Raw genomic sequence first — 21,176 nt, 5'->3', positions numbered from 1 at the left:
GACCCAACTAGCCCTTGAGATGGATTTCACATCAGCAAGTTGCTTTCAAGTGAACTATATACTTCGGAAATGTCCGAAAGAACAGACACCATATCCATGTAAGTATATAGTTCTGGCAATACCGGCCATGACCTTCTTCTTCTGTGCGGATGCAAACATATGACCCGAACTCTTACGGGACTTGGTAAGAATGTCTTCCGCGAGTAATGAATGTGTTACGTAGGGACACTACGAATGTAGTGTGTGGACATACAAGGTGAGAATGTCTGACTCGTGGGAGGCGTGCGCTTCATAGTCCGTGCAGTGTAACTATCCTCTGTGCCCTCGGTGGCTCAGATGGATAGTTCGTCTGCCATGCAAGCACGAGATCCCGGGTTCGAGTTCCTGTCGGGGCACAGATTTTCACCTGTCCCCGCTGATATATATCAACGCTGGTCAGCAGCTGAAGGTGCTAATATACAATTCCAATTTCGTTCTAGACGGCTGCAGGTCATCAATGGTGTCTGCTTTCGAACATGTCCGAAAGAACAGACACCACATCCATATAAGTATACTATCACGTGCAGTCATGTTGTTAATTCGATAGTATAGCGATCTCCGTGAGCTCTCGGCCTCGTAGAATGGACAGTATGTCGTCATACGTCAAAAAACAAATTAGTTGTAACTGGAGATGTCGTGTCCATTGCTACAGTTTAAATTTACATATAAACTCGCAATTTCTTAATAATGAAAAAAATGACCTCGTAGATGCTTGACGTTGTAATCACCATCTTTCCAGAAAGGGCGGTTGTCGTGCCCGAGACTTACGCTCTATTGTACGTACAGTAACTCTGATACTCAAGCATCGACAGAGAAGATTTATTAAAAATCTTAAAAAAAAATTAGAGATGAAGGAGTGAGAAAGAAAATAGATCGCTCGCCGCGATACTTTCCAAATCTCAGCTGCTAGATCAACAGTCCAGACTGGAAGAGGGCAGTATCAATGTTCCTGTCCGCAGCCCGTGGTCTAGTGGCTAGCGTTGCTTCCGTTGGATCACAGGGTTCCGGGTTCGATTCCGGTCGGGTCGGGCATTTTTCTCTGCCCGGGGACTGTGTGTTTGTGATGTCGTCATCTTTTCATCATTACTCTCATCATTCGTGAGAGTGGCTAAACTGGAATGCGAAAAAAATTGGGACTATGTACGGGCACTGATGACCGCGCAGTTGAGCGCCCCACAAACCAAACGTCACCCAAGATCCTGTCTGGCGCTTAGGCTCTAACATGTCATAAATATACTGCTAAATTAGAGATTTTTACAAATTGGAACCTAGCTGCCGTTCAGCAACGTTGAAATTAGATGAATGTTTTGAGAAACCCAGCCAATCACTTGCAGGTATACAATTTATTAAAATCCCTTGACAATGGTTTCAACTATTATAAAATTGTCTTCTTCAGAAGTACATCGACACGTGAAATCATATTTTGGCGACGATAGATTTCAGAGCAAAGCAGCTCATGTCAAATACCATGGTATGTGTCACCACCAGTAGAACTAAAACAAAATCCAATAGAATTGTAAAGACATTTAGGGTTAGCGCAGCTCAAACTGGAATGTTCTTAATGGATGTTATTTGGGTTTGTTCATTGTCACACATAGCGTGTTATTTGACATGAGCTACTTCGCTCTGAAATTTGTCGTCGCCAATAATGTGATATTACGTGTCACTGTACTTCTGAAGCAGGAAATATTAGGATTGATGAAACCATGGTTAAGGATTGTTAATAAACCATTTTACGAGCAACTGGTTAGAAGATTTTCTCAAGTGGTTCAAATGACTCTGAGCACTATGGGACTCAACATGAGGTCATCAGTCCCCTAGAACTTAAAACTACTTAAACCTAACTAATCTAAGGACATCACACACATCCTTGCCCTAGGGAGGATTCGAACCTGAGACCGTAGCGGTCGCGCGGTTACAGACTGAAGCGCCTAGAACCGCTCGGCCACATCGGCGGCTGATTTTTTTCAAATCATTAAGAGATTTGTAAGTCTGGAAAAAGAAATGCACTGTGCAGCGCGGACAGTTCGGACTAAAAGACGCGACGCAACTAAAAACTTGCGTAAGCCATGTAAATGGTAGCTTGTAAACAATTTTCACGCGGCTACTTAACGATGCGTACGCAGTGCTTGCAACACTTCTACAGAACCGGCCGTCCTATGTACTCAGTAATCCGACACGCGGTTGCGCGTGTCACACACTTTGTTACGTAAAACCTGCGGGGGAATGCGGCTTCTTTGCGTCGTGTGCCCTTCACCTCGTCCGCCGCTTCGCGTTCCGAACACGTTGTCGACCGTGACCACAGGCCGGGGGCACCCGGCGAGCACTCGACCCCGCCTCACTGTTTTCCTGGTTCCCTCTCTCCGCTCTCTCCTGGCTCCCTCTCTCCGCTGTTCCTTCCGTTCTTGGCGAGCGTCGGAGAAGAATAGTTTATATCTCAGTATGAAGTAAGAACGAGGATAGTGCATAACAGTGGTAGATTGTTATGAAAGAGCCAGAAATTTTATTGCGCCTCACTAGTAATCGTGACCCTTGTAAGGCCATCGGCACACGGATCGTGCTGTCGAACGTCCACGATGCGCGTGCCGAGTTCATCGCTTCTGAACGCTCAGAATTCAGATGGCTCTAATCACTATGGGACTCAACATCTGAGGTACCCTGGACTTAGAACTACTTAAACCTAACTAACCTAAGGACACCACACACATCCATGCCCGAGGCAGGATTCGAACCTGCGACCGTAGTAGCAGCACGGTTCCGGACAAAAGCGCCGACAACGCTCACAAGTTATAAGTTGGCACAGTGGATAGGCCTTGAAAAACTGAACACAGATCACTCGAGAAAACAGGAAGAAGCGAAATACACAAACTGAGTAGTCCATGCGCAAGATAGGCAACATCAAGGAGAACGTGGGTTCAGGAGCGTCGTGGTCCCGTGGTTAGCGCGAGCAGCTGCGGAAAGCGAGATCCTTGGTTCAAGTCTTCCCTCGAGTAAAAAGTTTGATTTTTTTATTTTCAGACAATTATTTTTGCGAAGCTGCACAGGTACACAGAGCAGTATTGTTTCCGTGATTGTGTGTCAATTATCAAAGTTCTGGAACACACACATAATCAACTTCGCTCTCCACAATTCCAGAACATGTTCAGATTTGCTCGGACATATGCAGGATTTGACGGTCTACACACGGAAAAATTTGAAAACGTTAAAAACATATGGTTTGACAGAGCACAGGGAAAACTGTGCGACTGTGAAACTGTTGAATTCATTTGTTGTAGTTTAGGTGACAAACTCTTATGTTTTCATCAGTTTTTTGGGAGTGATTATCACATCCACAAGAAAACCTAAATCGGGCAAGGTAGAAGAATCTTTTTACCCGTTCGCCAAGTGTACAAGTTAGGTGGGTCGACCACATATTCCTGTCATGTGACGCACATGCCGTCACCAGTGTCGTATAGAATATATCAGACGTGTTTTCCTGTGGAGGAATCGGTTGACCTCTGAGCTTGCGGTCAAATGTTTTCGGTTCCCATAGGAGAGGCACGTCCTTTTGTCTATTAATCGCACGGTTTTGCGGTGCGGTCGCAAAACACAGGCACTTAAGTTATTACAGTGAACACAGACGTCAATGAACGAACGGACAGATCACAACTTTGCGAAAATAAAGTAAACTTTTCATTCGAGGAAAGACTTGAACCAAAGACCTCTCGTTCGGCAGCTGCTCACGCTAACCACAGGACCACTGCGCTCCTGAGCTCGCACTATCCTTGATGTTGCCTATGTTGCGCATGGACTACTCAGTTTGTATATTTTGCTTATTTTTTTCATAGTTCCACACAATTATGAAAGAAGGGACGTAGGGGATCTAGCTATCGTTTCTGCTAGCAGTACTGTTCTAGTTCCAAAACTTTTTCGTGCCTTGTAAATACGTTTCTTTGTATTCCTCCGGCGGTTCCTATTCAGTCATTCATGTGAAGGGAATTCCATCGTAGCTTCCATCCGGTTTAGTTAACGGGGAGAAGTGAGTGTACGACTTTCACTGGAGACAGGAACAAACACAGTGGGCCAGAAGGGTCCGGGTATCTTCGTGGAAGCCAGTTAGAGTATCCTTTTAACTGCCTCTTCTCATACTGGTGGGGGAACTAGAGGCAACAACCTCTGCTAGTGCGGGAGCCAAATGTTCATCCGATTCACTAATTTAAGACCAGACCACATTTTTAAATAAAACAGCTTAATATCAAATTTACGCAATTAATTTACAATATAGCGATACGATAAAGTTGTCCACAAGCGTATGATGATATTATTTGGATTGTATGAGAACTAAAGGATCGTATAAAATAAATCGTCCAGTTAGCAAGAAACTGCGACTCCTTGCATATACCGTTTTGTACATAACCGCAGACTTCCAATATTTAAATGTACCCCGTCAGTCCCAAAATTTTCGAAACCGGAATACTAAAAACTAGAGCAAAGTTAAGATTGTGGTTTTAATGATCAGGTGCCCCACACACAGTCTCCTCATACGAGTACAATGCACGGAACATTAGTACAATAATCTGAAAATGTCATAAAAAGCTATTTTTTGGGATGATCCTCATCACATTGACATAAATATGAGCTTCATCGTCAAAGTGTTGACCTTCTTGTGAATTTTTGCCTTTTATCGTTTCTTGGGAGGTTCGTATTGATAAAGTCAAGTCTTGTCACCCATGATTATTAAATAAAAAAAATTGTCCTCCTTTGCCGCTGTGGCCGAGCGGTTGTAGGCGCTTCAGTCTGAAACTGCGCGACTGCTACGGTCGCAGGTTCGAATCCTGCCTCGGGCATGGATGTGTGTGATGTCCTTAGGTTAGTTACGTTTCAGTAGTTCTAAGTTCTAGGGGACTGATGACCTCAGACGTTAAGTCCCGTAGTGCTCAGAGCCACTTTTTTCATGCGTTTTGTGTTTCAATCAAGTCACGGCAGGCGTTCAGGCGCCGTTGCTTTGGTTCGGGAATCAAGGAATGCACTTTTCTCTTCTTCAAAACATTCTGGAAAATGTCTTGATACGAGCTGACGTCTCATTGCTAGGAATGCAGTCTTTGCCTGTGCTGGTCTGCGCTTTATGTCCTCCTTGCATCGTCCGTCATGAGTTTTCTTTTTCTTCCAAGGTAGCTGAATTCCTTAATTTCGTCTACCTCAAGATGTTAATTTTCTCGCTGTTCTCACTTCTGCTATTTTTCATTACTTTTGTCTTTTTCCGGTTTATTCTCAGTCCATATTCTTTATATTAGACTGTTCATTCCATTCAAAAGATCTTTTATATATACAGGGTGATCCATTAATAGTGATCGGTCCATATTTCTCATGAAATAACTATCAATCGAAAAAACTACAAAGAACGAAACTTGTCTAGCATGAACGAGGAAACCAACATGGGGCTATGGTTGGCTCGCTAGATGGCGCTGCCATAGGTCAAACGGATATCAACTGCGTTTTTTTAAAAATAGGAACCCCCATTTTTATTATATATTCGTGTAGTACGTAAAGAAATATGAATGTTTTAGTTGTACCACTTTTTTCTCTTTGTGATAGATGGCGTTGTAATAATCACAAACATACGGCTCACAATTTTAGACGAACAGTTGGTAACAGGTAGGTTTTTTAAATTAAAATATACACAACGTAGGTACGTTTGAACATTTTATTTCGGTTGCTCCAATGTGATACATGGCTGTGCATTTGCATAAGATGTGTGCCGCGCAGTGCTTTGCGTTCTGCAGTGTCTGGTCACAACTTGTCCATCTGGATAAACAGCCAGCTTATTAATATGATCAAAAGCTTTTGAAAATATATTTCAATAAAATTTAATAGTGGCTCGAACGAAATGCTGCCATCTGTCATGTAGTTAACAGAAATATTAGGGCGGTTTTAGGTTGACATGGTAACTGGCACGGAACGAATATATGACGCAGGACACAAATGGTATCCACGGAAACGCAAATAAGCTAGTGTTGTCGTTTTGTTGTTTTGTTACCGCCATCTCTACTCGATGCAAATTGGGTAATGAACGAGCAAATGAGTCAGCTGCAGTAAGGAGCCCTGCCGGCAACGACATCAACCAAAAATTTACCAAGTGGCGCCAGGGTAAAGTTCTAGTTTCGGAGCGTAAGACGAAAATTACCCCAACTTTCTACACTGCTGGAAAAAGATTGCAACCACCTCAAGAACTGTGTTCAGTGGCACATGGCATACTATCTGCGTATTGAGCGATTGTAGAGGCAGTGTTTCACGTGTCACGGCGCTCATGGGGCCTTTCTGTGGGCCCTGCGTTTTGACTCTGGCGGATGTAGCTGTGCTGAGTTTGGTCGTGAACATTGGTTGCAAAATTTGTTCTAGGATACAATCACATCCCGCCAGTGAGTACGTACGCCTATTGAGCAACTACGCCATTTGAACACCGTCGCATTGTGCGGGAAACTCGACAGACGAATCGACGGATTACTGCACATGTTAGGCACAATGTACCTGTGGTGCGGCGATGCTTACAGCAGTGGTACCACACCCAAAGACGAGGTTCTGGACATCCGCGTACTTCAGGCGCACATCAAGAACGACAAATTTTGCGAGAAGCGGCGGCGGACCGAACAACATCCAGGGAAGAAATCTGGGCGCGTCTTACACATGATGTGTCACCAAGGAGCACGAGGGCCACTGGGAATCGTGTGCTTACAGCGTCATTAAGAGCAAATGTGCCCCTGGCCAGCTCGACACCGCCAAGCACAGTTACTTTCCTGTCGTGAAGTAGTTGACTGGAAACTGGAATGGCCCTCTGATGTCTTCAGTGATGAGAGTGGGTTCTGTCTGTATGCGAGTGATGGACGTACTCGTTTACCACCTAGAATTGATGAGTGCCCAATTCTTACAGGTCCCACCTCAGGCTTTATGGTGTGGAGACGACCAGGTACAAATCGCGCACGCAACAAATGTGTTTACAGGGTGAAGTAGCTCGTGTCTGTTACATTTCACAGTTCCCACTGCCATTTCTTCGTCTTCAAGATATTGTGCTTTTTGAGTAGGTCAGCACACGTCCTCATAGACAACTCTGACGCTACTTGATCTTCGTAATGTAGAAGAACTGCCCTGGCCAACAAGATCATATCTCTCGCCAGTTGAATACGTACGGGAAATGATGCAGCAGGAACTTATTCGTTCTCCAGAGCCTGCAAGAACTGCAACAGAACAGTCAAGATGTTGGGGACGATCTATTGCAGGTTGCCATTTGGCACCTTTACGTTCTTTGGCGTGTGGGAATACACAGATGCATTGCAGCCTCATACGAGTGAGAGGGGGAGGGGAAGTGGTAGGAAGACTACACTGCGTATGGATGCGATTGTCTGGGCATCCTTCACTGTGACTTATGAGTTTCATACGGTCTGAGTTTGATATTATACACTGAAGCGCCAAAGAAACTGGTATAGGCACGCCTATTCATATACAGAGATATGTAAACAGGCAGAATACGGCGCCTATATAAGACAACAAGTGTCTGGCGCAGTTGTTGGATCGGTTATTACTGCTACAGTGGCAGCTTATGGAGATATAAGTGAGTGTGAATGGCTCAAATGGCTCTGAGCACTATGGGACTCAACTGCTGTGGTCATTAGTCCCCTAGAACTTAGAACTACTTAAACCTAACTAACCCGTAGGACATCACACACATCCATGCCCGAGGCAGGATTCGAACCTGCGACCGTAGCAGTCACACGGCTCCGGACTGCGCGCCTAGAACCGTGAGACCACCACGGCCGGCGAGTGAGTGTGAACGTGGTGCTATAGTCGGCGCACGAGCGATGGGACACAGCATCTCCGAGGTAGCGATGAAGTGGGGATTTTCCCGTACGACCATTTCACGAGTGTACCATGAATGTCAGGAATTCGGTAAAACATCAAATCTCCGACATCGCTGCGACCGGGAAAAGATCTTGCAAGAACGGGACCAACGACGACTGAGGAGAATCGTTCAGCGTGACAGGTGACAGAAGTGCAAGCTACTGGCAGATTGCTGCAGATTTTAATGCTGGGCCATCAGCAAGTGTCAGCTTGCGAACCATTCAACGAAATACAATCGATATGGGCTTTCAGAGCCGAAATCCCCTCCTGTACCCTCGACGACTGCACGACACAAAGCTTTACACCTCAGCTGGGCCAGTCAACACCGACAATGGAGTGTGTATGACTGGAAACATATTGCCTGGTCGGACGAGTATCGTTTCAGATTGTATCGAGCGGATGGACGTGTACGGGTGTGGAGACAACCTCATGAATCCATGGACCTTGCATGTCAGCAGGGGACTGTTCAAGCTGGTGGAGGCTCTGTAATGGTGTGGTGCGTGTGCAGTAGGAGTGATACGGGATCCCTGATACGTCTAGATACGACACTGACAGGTGACACGTACGTAAGCGTCCTGTCTGATCACCTGCATCCACTCACGTCCATTGTGCATTCCGACGAACTCGGGCAATTCCTGCAGGACAATTCGATACCCTACACATCCATTACTGCTCCAGGACACTCTTCTGAATTTAAACACTTCCACTGGCCACCAAACTGAGCAGTCATTAATATTATTGAGCATATCTGGAATGCCTTGCAACGTGCTGCTCAGACGAGATCTCCACCCGCTCGTACTCTAGCGGATTTATGGACAGCCCTGCAGTGTTCATGGTGTCAATTCCCTCCACCACTATTTCAGACATTAGTCGAGTCCATGCCACGTCGTGTTGCAGCACTTCTGCGCGCTCGCGGGGGGCCTACAGGATATTGGGCAGGGTTCTTTGACTCTTAATTGTAATACCCCTACAGTGATGTACTACCTGTTACGTAACTTGATCTTGCCCTCAAAATTGTTGCACTTTTTTTCCGGCAGTGTATATTCTTTCTCGTAAAAAGTAAAGTCTTATATAATCGGCTGAATCTTATTACAAAATTCTGCATTTTATCATAATAATTATTCGTTGATATTTCGGTATGGCCATAAGCTCTGTTGAGCATAACTTGTGGACCGTGCACCAAAACTAACTAGGTGCCATAACTTTTGGTACGCGTCGCTTCTGTTTAGCTCTTGCACAACGGCGCTGTCCGTCAGCGCTGACTGGTTTCAGCGTGATAGTTCGTCTGCATTTCGCGCACTCCTTTCACACACGGCGCGCCTCCGAACAATAGCTGTCGATAGACAGACAGCTGCGAATTGTGCGCCACGGCCGGTGACGCTGCGAGTACTGTGCCAGCCGCTGTGACGACGAGTTGTACCTGCCGCAGCCGGGCCGTCAGCATGTTCGGCCGAGTCTCGGCGCACGGAATGGGTTGGCTGGCATTCGCTGCACGTAGGCGGAACTGGCGCGCCGTCGGCCTGCTGGTGGCACGGCGTCCCGAAGACGCGGCAGGGCGGGTCCGCGGAGCAGTCGCCAACAGGTGATGGCTACCAGCTAGCAGGCGCTGCACGTGCTTCCCGCTCATTATAACACTGCAGCTATTAACGTCGTTACTGTGATTTATTACTTTTAACTGACACAGTTTAATCTTATTATTCAGTTATGCTAAGCATTTCTGTGTCAATATCTCAGCTACATTGGATTGAAGAGTTCCTAGATAACAGAACGCAGCATGTCATACCAATGGAGACAAGTCTTCCAAAGTTAAGAATGATTTCAGGTGTGCCGCAGGGGAGTGTCGTAGGACCGTTTCTATTCACAATATACATAAATGACCTTGTGGATAACATTGGAAGTTCACTGAGGCTTTTTGCTGATGATCCTCTAGTATACCGAGAGATTATACAGTGTGAAATTGTACTGAAATGCAGGAGGATCTGCAACGAATTGACGCATGGCGCAGGGAATGACAGTTGAATCTCAATGTAGACAAGTGTAATGTGCTGCGAATACATAGAAAGAAAGATCCCCTATCATTTAGCTACAATATAGCAGGTCAGCAACTGGAAGCAGTTAGTTCCATATTTTATCTGGGAGTACGCATTAGGAGTGATTTAAAATGGAATGGTTCAAATGGCTCTGAGCACTATGGGACTTAACTGCTGTGGTCATCAGTCCCCTAGAACTTAGAACTACTTAAACCTAACTGACCTAAGGACATCACACACATCCATGCCCGAGGCAGGATTCGAACCTGCGACCGTAGCAGTCGAGCGGTTCCGGACTGAGCGCCTTAACCGCTAGACCACCGCTGCCGGCTTAAAATGGAATGATCATATAAAGTCATTGGAAGAATCCTAAGGAAATGCAATCCGAAAACAAAGGAAGTAGGTTACAGTACGCTCTTGTTCGCCCACTGCTTGAATACTGCTCAGCAGTGTGGGATCCGTACCAGATAGGGTTGATAGAAGAGATAGAGAAGATGCAACGGAGAGCAGCGCGCTTCGTTACAGGGTAATTTAGTAATCGCGAAAGCGTTACGGAGATGATAGATAAACTCCTGTGGAAGACTCTGCAGGAGAACTCTCAGTAGCTCGGTACGAGCTTTTGTTGAAGTATCGAGAACATACCTTCACCGAGGAGTCAAGCAATATGTTGTTCCCTCCTACGTATATCTCGCGAAGAGACCATGAGGATAAAATCGGAGAGGTTACAGCCCACACAGAGGCATACCGACAATCCTTCTTTCCACGAACAATACGAGACTGGAATAGAAGGGAGAACCGACAGAGGTACTCAAGGTACCCTGCGCCACACACCGTCAGGTGGCTTGCGGAGTATGGATGTAGATGTAGATGTACATACGTATAATAACTTCATCTTACACGATATGTTTCCACTTCCAGCTGAAGCATCCCCAACACTCTTGTGGTTCCCTTTTTAGGTACTCCACGACGACGTCTGCTCATAGATATGTATCGTCGGTAGATTTTCCTGCTTTACTCGCCGATGTGACAGCGACGACTCTCCGATGAGGTGCGGGCCGTGTGTTTTGCTATTACCGCGAGTCTTGTAAATATTGCTTTTATTTAGTAATTTGCCCGGCTAAAACTCTCCCCTTTTATGAGGGGAGTGGGGACATCAAAGAGTCACAAAAAGTTCATATTAAGCAGTCCGTAAAACACGTAAACGTTCACTTCAGTTAGGGTGCTAGTTAATGCCTACGCTTCCCGCTAGATGGTGCTGACTTACTGCTGAATAGCTTTGGTTCCGTAAAACCTTCACTGATTAGTACTTGGTAAATGAATTAACTACAACACTCTTGTATTTCACTTTCACTCTATATTCAAGGATTCAGATGGTGATGGTTGAAGGCCTATTTAAAAGGTTCCTAGCCTGGAGGAATCTTAATACTCCGCAAATGCCGATATGCACGCGCTCTACGTCCAGATTCGCAACTAACGGCACACATTAATATCTGTATACCTGTACCTCTGAATTCACTCGTATTAGCAGATAATTTGAGTTTCAGTCATCTATATGTCCGTAAAGTTCCAATCTAGCACTTAAGTCGTAAAATACCCTTAATATTCCGTTGCTACCAATAGTCAGAGATCGTACACTACATCACTTTTAATACCCGTAATATTCTAACAGTTTATCGTCAATCTTAACGCGATAAAGTCCAATCTAATTTTTGTCTCGCTGACTGTCACGGGTTCCCCGCCCTTTAACGAAACAATCAAGGAAAAAAAGGCAGCAATAATGACGATCAGGCCTTTTTATAGGTTTTTCATCACAAGAGCTTAACGTCACTGCCTTCTCCATGACGGAGCTTGCGTGGCTTTGCTGTACATAAACGTTAAACTACTTGCTGATATACTATAATTTTGATCTGCAATTACCGAACTCTGATTCTACACTATTTTCCCCTCTAAAAATTCTGTTCTTAATTTTAAATTATTCTTTCTATAGCTTTTATCACTGTAAACTGAACCGAGGTTTTACACAGCCTTTATTCCGTTTCGTTGGCGTCATTAATCTCTTCCTACCTTGAGCAGATTTTTCCATTTATAATTATCTATGATGCACGATGACGTCGACATCTTACTTTTTTATTGGCTTTATGGCATTCAGTCAGGTCAACTTGCATAACATCATAGCCACGCCCGCGATCTCTTCTGGCACCGTTTCACCAGGTGACGTCACACTTAATATGAGCTAATTAACCCTGCAATCTCCACTCTGCCATACAGTGGCTAAGGTGGCTGATTTACACATATGCTAACCTCCCAGAGCGAAGTTTCCTGTTCAATGTTTCACTAAGATGTCTCTTTTTTCCGGTAATGGGTATCTGTACACTCACATCTTCGCCTACTCTTTCCAGTATATGCTCATTTTCTGACACATTGCTCACTTAACTTTTAAAGCGCTGTAGTAACACAGTTCAGATAGTTCCACTGTCTTAATCTCCAGTCTTCTCGCAGTCCTACTCTTGAAGCTAACAAAAGACACGCTTTCGTAATTTACGTGTTACAGTACACTGAGAAGACAAAAGTTATGGGTTAGAGGTATGTGTGGTGTCACCGCAAGGCACCACACTTGCTAGGTTGTAGGCTTTAAATCGGCCGCGGTCCGTCAGCACACATAGGACCCGCGAGTCGCCACTGTTGACGCTAGCAGACCGAGCGCCGCCACTCAGGTGGTATTACGAAACAAGCTAGAGCACAGCCCAGTTCTACAGCCGACTTTAATAGGAATGGATGGTTCACTTGTTACAGCTTCAAAGATCTCATTTGCACAGACGGTAGTTAGCATAGCCTTCAGGTAAGTCTGTAGCTACGACCTAGCCAGGCGCCACGTACAGTTTATGCATTGACAGTTGATCTAAATGTGTGAAGCAATCAGAATTGTAAAGACGTTTTCGCAGTTCAGTCTATAATTGCACTTGTAAATGTTATTGTACGAAGTAAAGATCGACGTTCAACGCTGATGCTGAATTAAAGCTAAGTTTTTAATTGTATTCCTGTTCAAATGACTCTGGGCACTATAGAACTTAACATCTGAGGTCATCAGTCCCCTAGAACTTAGAACTACTTAAACCTAACTAACCCAAGGTCGACTCATATCCATGCCCAAGGCAGGATTCGAACTTGCGACCGTAGCGTCGCGCGGTTCCAGACTGAAGCACCGCTCCCCCACTCCGACCGGCTGTATTCCTGTCTACCAACTTTCTAATCACCTGAGATGTTCCAGATAAGACCCGTCAAGTATAGTTCATTGATCCTCACGTCAGCCTACGTGATCAACGCATGCAATTAATGGCCACATCTCGTGATCAGACTAAGAGTCAAATTGCGCGACTCAGCCCGGTCACCCTTTTTCCACGACGCCCATAGTTCCGCCTCATACATAACAGTATGTACATATACAGATAGCGGTAGTATCGCGTACACAAGGTATAAAAGGGCGATGTATTGGCAGAGCTGTCATTTGTACTTAAAAAAAAAAGCACTCCGTCTTCAGGCCACGAGTGGCCTACCGGGACCATCCGATCGCCGTGTCATCCTCGGTGGAGGATGCGGTTAGGAGGGCTGAGGGTCAGCACACCGCTCTCCCGGTCGTAAGATGGTAATCTTGACCGAAGTCGCTACTATTCGGTGGAGTAGCTCCTCAATTGGCATCACGAGGCTGAGTGCACCCCGAAAAATGGCAACAGCGCATGGCGGCCTGGATGGTTACCCATCCAAGTGCCGACCACACCCGACAGCGCTTAACTTCGGTGATCTCACGGGAACCGGTGTATCCACTGCGGCAAGGCCGTTGCCGTCATTTGTACTTAGGTGTTTCAATTTTCTACGTGATTACGGCTGCACGAAGGGAATTAACAGACTTCGAACGCGGAATGGTAGCAGCGGCTAGCCGCATGGGAGATTCCATTTAGGAAATCTTTAGGGAATTCAATATTTCGAGATCCAGAGTGTCAAGAGTGTGCCCAGAATATTAAATTTCGGGCATTACCTCTCACCACGGACAATGCAGTAGCCGACTACCTTCACTTAACGACCGAGAGCAGCGGCGGTTGCAAATAATAGCCAGTGCTAACAAACGAGCAACGCTGCATGAAGTAATCGCAGAAATCAAAGTGGGACGTACGACGAACTATCCTTTAGGACAGTGTAGTGTAATTAGGCGTTAGTGGGTTATGGCAGCAGATGACCAACGCGATTACCTTTGCTGACATCGCGCGCAGCGCCTCTGCTGGGCTCGTGACCCTACTGGTTGGACCCTAGACGATTGTGAAACCGTGGTCTGGTAAAATGAGAACCGACTTCAGATGGTGAGAGCTTATGACAGGGTTCGAGTGTGGCGCAAGCCCCATGAAGCCATGGATTCAGTTCGTCAGCAAGGGAGTGCGCGAGCTGGTGGTGACTCTGTAAGGATGTGGGCTGTGTTTAGATGGAATGGACTGGGTCTTCTCGCCCAAATTAACCGGTCAGTGCCTGGAAATGGTTATCTTTGGCTACTTGGAGAGCATTTGCAGCCATTCTACGGATGGCAATGCGCCATGTCGCCAGGCCACAACTGTTCGCAGTTGGTTTGAAGAACGTTCTGGACAATACGAGCGAATGATTAGGCCACCCATTGAACATCTGTGGGACATAATCGACAGGTCAGTTCGTGCACAAAATCCTGCATCGGCAACACTTTCGCAGTTATGGACGCCTAAGCCGCAGCATGGCTCAATATTTCTGCAGCGGACTTCCAACGACTTGTTGGGTCGATGCTAAGGCGAGTTGCTGCACTACATTGGGGAACAGCAGGTCCGACACGATATTAGGAGGGGTCCTAGTTATATTCACACTGATCGTCGCTGGTTTATTGTCTTCGTTCCACACGTACTCTCACTGTCCCGTGCTGATATCTTACCGTTGTTCATTCGTGCGTACGTCCTGTATGTACCCATTAGCATTCGCTGTCACTGCTATACGGCAGATATATAGAACGTATGCTGACGTACATTTCCAGACACGAGAGAGAAGATATGAAGCCAGCGGTTCAACTAGTCTTTGAACTGATCACCTTTAAAAAGAACGCGCTTCTTCGTAAGACAACATGGCCAACCAAAACAAACAAATAAATAACATACACCGCTGGCGATCGGCTGATCAAAGTACAACGGATCTATCTTGTGTGTCTTCGTAACATCTTATCACAAATAACAAAGTTCATATGTGGCTGTACGGAAAGTGAATGGTTAATATACGCTATCTGAAAAAATTATTACTTTTACATTTCTTCAAAATTACTAGAAATCTAGCATTAGTGAAATCTGCGAGTTCGTTGTCTATTACTTTTTCGTTTACACAGTCGAAACCGGATGTAACAACATCGAAGGGATAGACGGTTTACGGTCGTTACAGCCAATAGTCGCACAAACCAGGCTTAGGCTTTGTTTATTTGACAAAAATATCGTATCTGCAAATTTTAGGCTGCCATAGAGTTTAAACTTCAGAATCTATCAGAAATTCAGTAGACCTACAGTACTTGCAAAACAGTATTTGTGGAAAAGGAATGAAGAAGAACTTTGCTTATGTTTATGCAGTCCGTACAACAATAAATGCCAGCAAAATATAAAAACGTTCAATAAGTGAAGAAAGAAGTAGCGACAATATAAATTGTTCGATAATGTTCAACATGGTCTTGGATAATGAATGCGAGATAAAATGTTGGGCATGTTCAAAACTTACTGTAACTGCATTCCAGTTACTATATTACAAAAATTAATCAACATTAGCAAAATGATTAGACAATATTCTATACATAAATTACACGAAGGCTTACACTTTGTGTCCCACGTTTGTCTTTACAATGTAGTCCAAATGTGATGTACTGTATATAACATATTGAAAATATCTAACACACAAAACCACTAATCATAAATAGCGAATACACTATTATTACATTTCTGTTCTTTGAAAAAATAGCACATATTGCAATTTAATTTTCTACAGTCAAGGCAAAAACAGTGTTGTCTGTTTTTTAGACAGTTCTTTAACTTTAAAATGAAATACTGCAACGCATATCAAAGTACACAGTCCTACTTAAGGTAATCAGTTATCTTTTTTTATTTAAGATGTGCATACTCATTTTGCATTTGACGGTGAATTCATAGTTCTGCATAAAATGAGAGATATAGCGTTAAATTGTTCCAGAATGAGATTTTCACTCTGCAGCGGAGTGTGCGCTGATATGAAACTTCCTGGCAGATTAAAACTGTGTGCCCGACCGAGACTCGAACTCGGGACCTTTGCCTTTCGCGGGCAAGTGCTCTACCATCTGAGCTACCGAAGCACGACTCACGCCCGGTACTCACAGCTTTACTTCTGCCAGTACCTCGTCTCCTACCTTCCAAACTTTACAGAAGCTCTCGTGCCCGCGAAAGGCAAAGGTCCCGAGTTCGAGTCTCGGTCGGGCACACAGTTTTAATCTGCCAGGAAGTTTCGTTAAATTGTTGTTAGTAATCTCCAAATACGTAAGAAACAAAAATGGACCTTGGACTTTATAGCCGATGTATTTCTCCGTAAATGTAATGAAAAACATCGCTTTATATTATAAGTCACAACGAATGATGTTGTACTAAGCGTTTTTTTAATATAGCGATTACATAGGATTTGCACGGAACCGTTATATTTTGCTGTTACAGCTAGTACGTCGTTAAAATCGATGTCGCTATAAACGGTATCGAATGTACTTATTTTTCCCAAGATGTCCAGTTTTATGTAGGACTTTCAAGCAGCAGAATTAGACAATTCTGTTAGTATGCGTTAATTTTTGGAAAATGATGACATTTTCCCGTGCATTTGGCTGTGCAAGTGTATAACAGTGTAAGTTGTCCAGTAACCAGAAAATTAGATCTTTATACAGGTGCAGAACGACAAAGGGTATATGAGAAACTGTCTTCCGTTATTTGGTCATTTAATTCCATTTTTCATCTGTGAAATGCAACAGCTGCAATTAAATACGTTAACCAACAGTAATAAAACACGTAATTTAAAAGTCAACTTTGGTATTACTTTAGGAACATATAATTTAATGATGCTGGAATTAGTACTAATGAGCTACTTACGAAACAAGTTTCGTACGGCGCTATGAACTTAGTGTCCCAGCAGAGACATTTGCTGAGAAAATGGTCTAATATTGTCAAATGCTAAATGTAGCTAGTCACGAGCAGGTTTTGAACAAAACACAACCCCAAAACTATTGTCATTTATACTTGAGTGTCACTTGTGCTGCAGCTACCTTATAAATTGAACCCTATCTGTTTGTTTAATGTTCATACATAAGACGTCGTAGTTTAAACTGTCGACCTTAGTAGTGTAGTGGTAAATCTCTCCTGTATACTGTTTTCTCGGCTTAACTTATTACTAAGTGCTTTTCGACTGTCGAACTGTGGCGTGACGCTGACAATCTTTCGGCACTTAACTTAAACGAATGCAAATCATATTTTATTATTCTTGTCGTTTGATACATAAATTTTGCAAATGAGTTCTAATGTTAGGAATTACGTGGTAAAGAGGTGTTGGTAATCTTTTCAAAGCATACTTAAACGTCTACTCAGAAGTGGCTCAGCATAAGGCCGAAGAACGACATATTTTAAGTAGATTTTTTTTAATTGCACGTGTATTCATTTACTCGTTGTGATACGTATGGAACACGTCAAACCAGCTTAAACGTACGCTCGACAATGTCAAATAGCCGAAACGAGTTTCACTACGAGTAAATAAATACACAGTACAGCAAAAAACTTATGCTTAAAATAAAACTTAACAACGTTTTTCCGTAAATATTTGTGGCCCGTCTCAAGGTTCTTTCGCTAGATTTCAATTCACTTGGCAGCCGTAGAATTACTGCATTGCATGGCTGGTCATTCCGTAGTCTGTGTTGGTCATGCGAGAGCAATCCTTCGTCTGACTGAGACTCCATGGAGCTGGGAGTAGAAGAAACGGGCTGCGTTACAACGAGAGAAAACTCTGTAAAAAAACAAAAAAAAATGAAAAAAATAAGAATAAAGGTGGTCGCTAACAAGGATTTGGAACTTTTGTAAATTGTTGACCATACAACATTTTGCCACTCAAAAATACGAGGGTATTTCAGTAAATAATGCTCCAGCATTACTTCTATCAACAGCATCATTATCATACGCTGCACACAAGCTTTTATAGATGTTCTTCATGGTTTCTTCTTCCGTAACCAAGAATTCTGGAAGGGACGTATCTTATAACGAGTGCGTTGCCTAGACGCCATTTTGATGTTTCCCTACGGCTGTTCCAACTTTCGAAACTGTTCGAAACTTCGCCCACGTGCAGAAGAAACATCAAACTGGAATTCTGTAGAGGACTGGGTCCATAGCCATAGCGTAATTACTGAATGAAGTTACTGAATGAAGTAATTACGCGTATGTCTGTTAAAAATATTTATTGCGGCTGCAGTGTCAACATTTCGTCGTTGTCAAGCACTGAGTGATTTTAAAACTAACGCTTGACGTTGTAGAGTGTGCCTTAACAGCCCGCAATGCTTGACAAGATGTCGAAACTGCGATCGCAATAATTTTTTTTAACATTTCACTCAGTAATCAGATCTGAAGTAACTATTAGGATGTTTTCCTGCATATATTAAATGGCATAAAAAATTGCGCATTATTTATTAAACGACCATCAAAGGTAAACTGAGCTTGTCATTTACCGTAGTATAGATGTGTGCCACAATCATTACTTGCCATGAATAACATTTCAGCAAGAAGATTTGTGTCCTAGATGCACACAAATGTCGCGAAATATGCTACGGGCACCACAGAAAGGATGTCATTTCTAGTAGGTGTGCAAACGGTCTTTGACTAATGTTGACTGCAGCCGAATCATGTTCACCACAGTCAGTGAAAGAGAAGACGGAACGCAGTGAAAGCTTTTATAAATCGACTAAGTATTTTATTTATGTCTGTCTATCAGCAGCTGTGAAGCACATTTTAGGGACAGAAATAATCAGTCGGTAGCTGCACAGGGTTTTATTGTTCTGGTTACGGAAAAAGAAACCACGATGAACACCCATAAAAGCTTGTGTGCAGCTTTTGGTGATGATACTGTTGAATGGAGTACTGTTGGGCGGTGCTTAAAGACAGCTGAAACGTGCAGCTGACGACCAATTATTTCTGTTCCTAAAACCGACTACATGTGTTACCACTTAGCTGTTAGAGCAAAGAGTTATGACAGCACATTCTATGATATGGTTATGAGTACGCAAGGAATTGTAAAATTCTGTGTATAGGATGACAGCATTCCATTTGTTTTATAATATGAAATACTTCACATTAGTAAAATGAAGTCTCATATCGGCATACACAGCTTGTGCTTTTTGCTTATTTATTGCCTTCATTAAATTTCCATAATTTTGCTACAGACAGTATACGCCAACTAAACTGTAATAGAAGTACAAGATTTAATATTCGTTAAAGTTTCCACTATTGAAATTTCACTGACGAAAGAGAGCATACATTGGAATTTGAGTGCCGATGATAACAATATTTATAGTTTCATAGGATATTTCTGAAAGGCAAACAGCTGTATGAGATAATATTGTTAGAGGACGTCCTGTGATTATCCCCCACACAGTATACAGCAAGGAAACGGGTAATGATGTAACTGAAATAAATGAAAGGACTGCTGCTTGAAACTGTTGCAAAACAAGTAAAAGAGAGATGCACTTGTTGTTCGTTCCGAAGTAGTAAAGCGCTGTCCTTAATTATCTGTCAACAAACGACTGACTTGAGAGAGTAAGTAGCTGAGGGTTATTGAACATGTATTGTAATTACACTGATAGACGCCGAAATGTATCAATCGTTACGAATTTGAAACAAATTGGAGGAGGATGGGTTGGAACCATGTGGACAGCCTTAAAATATGACTAAGTAGCGCAAACAGAGATGTATCTGAGAAAATTAAGAGCCCAGCTGATGACGGTATGGAAGAGGGATTATCACTGAAATTCTCGAACATGGACGAAGAGGAATGAAACCAATTGCGTGAAGAAATATTACAAGTTCTGTGTCGCACTGAGAGTTGTGCGATGCGTAGAGGATGATTTTCTCCTTTATTCGGTAATATGCAGCCTTGCTCCAGTTGTTTAAGGAGACGATTTAGAGGATTTGGAATGCTGCTTTTGATCACAGAAATTTGGGGAAGAATGTGGAAGCAAACCCACCGTGCCTTTGTCAAAGGAACCATCCCGACATTTGCCCTAAACGGATCAGGTAAACCACAGAAAATCTAAATCTTGGTGAACGGATGGCTAATTGAACCGCCATCCTCCCGAATTGACGGCCAATGTACTTACTAATCAATGGACCGCCTCTTGGTACAGAAAGCAACATCCGTGTCATCAAGTAGCTGGGCTTCTGTTGCAATGGCATTTAAGTATGGCTGGAAATGTTTCTAAAGCAAAAATAGAAAAAAATCGCTAATTGCTTTTCTGCTAAATATATCCATATTCTTTTAAAGATAATCTGTCGTTAATTTCAGTATTTTATACGTTTAGTGTAGCCAGTATGTACCAGAGTGATAAAACTTACATACCTCGATTTATCATTTACTAATTTATAACAGATGGGAAGGTGACCATTAAAGTAACGGAGTACCGAAACAAACTGTAGGGACTGAAAACGGAAATCTTAGAAAAGGTTGAAGTACATTTGCACACTCCATTACTGGAGATGTGTCACAGCTGGTTTAGCTGTCTGCTGGTCTCTGTCATCTTATTAGCAGTGCTGACTGGTGTGAAACGCCTGACGTAACTTGCACGTGTAGACATCGTGGCCACACTGAGGCAAGTATTCGGGATCAACAAAGACCAAAGTGATGGCGACAGGTAGGAAACAGATCAGCGGTTTGAATAACGATAAAAACACCAGTAGACGCTGGGGAAGCAGTGAAGGGATTCACTTATTTAGGATGGAAGACCAATAAGACTACTCTGAAAAGTAAGACTCCGGAACGGGTATGAATTAGGTGATTAAAACATTTTGCGCAAGGAAATATGGAAGTGAAGGTAGAAAGAAATGGAAGGAATCAATCGCGGGAATGATCGACAGTGACCGTATGTGAGAAACTATCCCCATTCTGAACAGAGAGTACCTTCAGAAATGCAGTCAGAATAGACGGGTTGCAGCC

The 21,176-nt window shown here is 43.5% G+C and overlaps 1 protein-coding gene and 1 pseudogene across 6 annotated transcripts in view; one reads left to right on the top strand and one right to left on the bottom strand.

The window, feature by feature from the left end:
- LOC126365928 (nocturnin) overlaps nucleotides 1–21,176 on the top strand; it is a 392,287-nt gene that overhangs the window by 308,035 nt on the left and 63,076 nt on the right. The window contains exon 1 of one of the 6 annotated variants that reach the window (XM_050008688.1): nucleotides 9,141–9,493. The exons of the other annotated variants lie outside the window; for them this stretch is intronic. Coding sequence (XP_049864645.1) covers nucleotides 9,354–9,493 — 140 coding nt within the window. The 5' untranslated portion in view covers nucleotides 9,141–9,353. Of the gene's footprint in view, nucleotides 1–9,140; nucleotides 9,494–21,176 lie in introns of those variants that run through there. 6 annotated transcript variants of the gene reach the window in all.
- LOC126268363 (5S ribosomal RNA) lies at nucleotides 13,664–13,781 on the bottom strand (annotated as a pseudogene).

The sequence above is a fragment of the Schistocerca gregaria genome, chromosome 4, assembly GCF_023897955.1.
Source record: "Schistocerca gregaria isolate iqSchGreg1 chromosome 4, iqSchGreg1.2, whole genome shotgun sequence".
Taxonomy (NCBI): domain Eukaryota; kingdom Metazoa; phylum Arthropoda; class Insecta; order Orthoptera; family Acrididae; genus Schistocerca; species Schistocerca gregaria.
The sequence above is the reverse complement of the archived record's forward strand: the minus strand, read 5'-3'. Positions and strand labels throughout refer to the sequence as shown.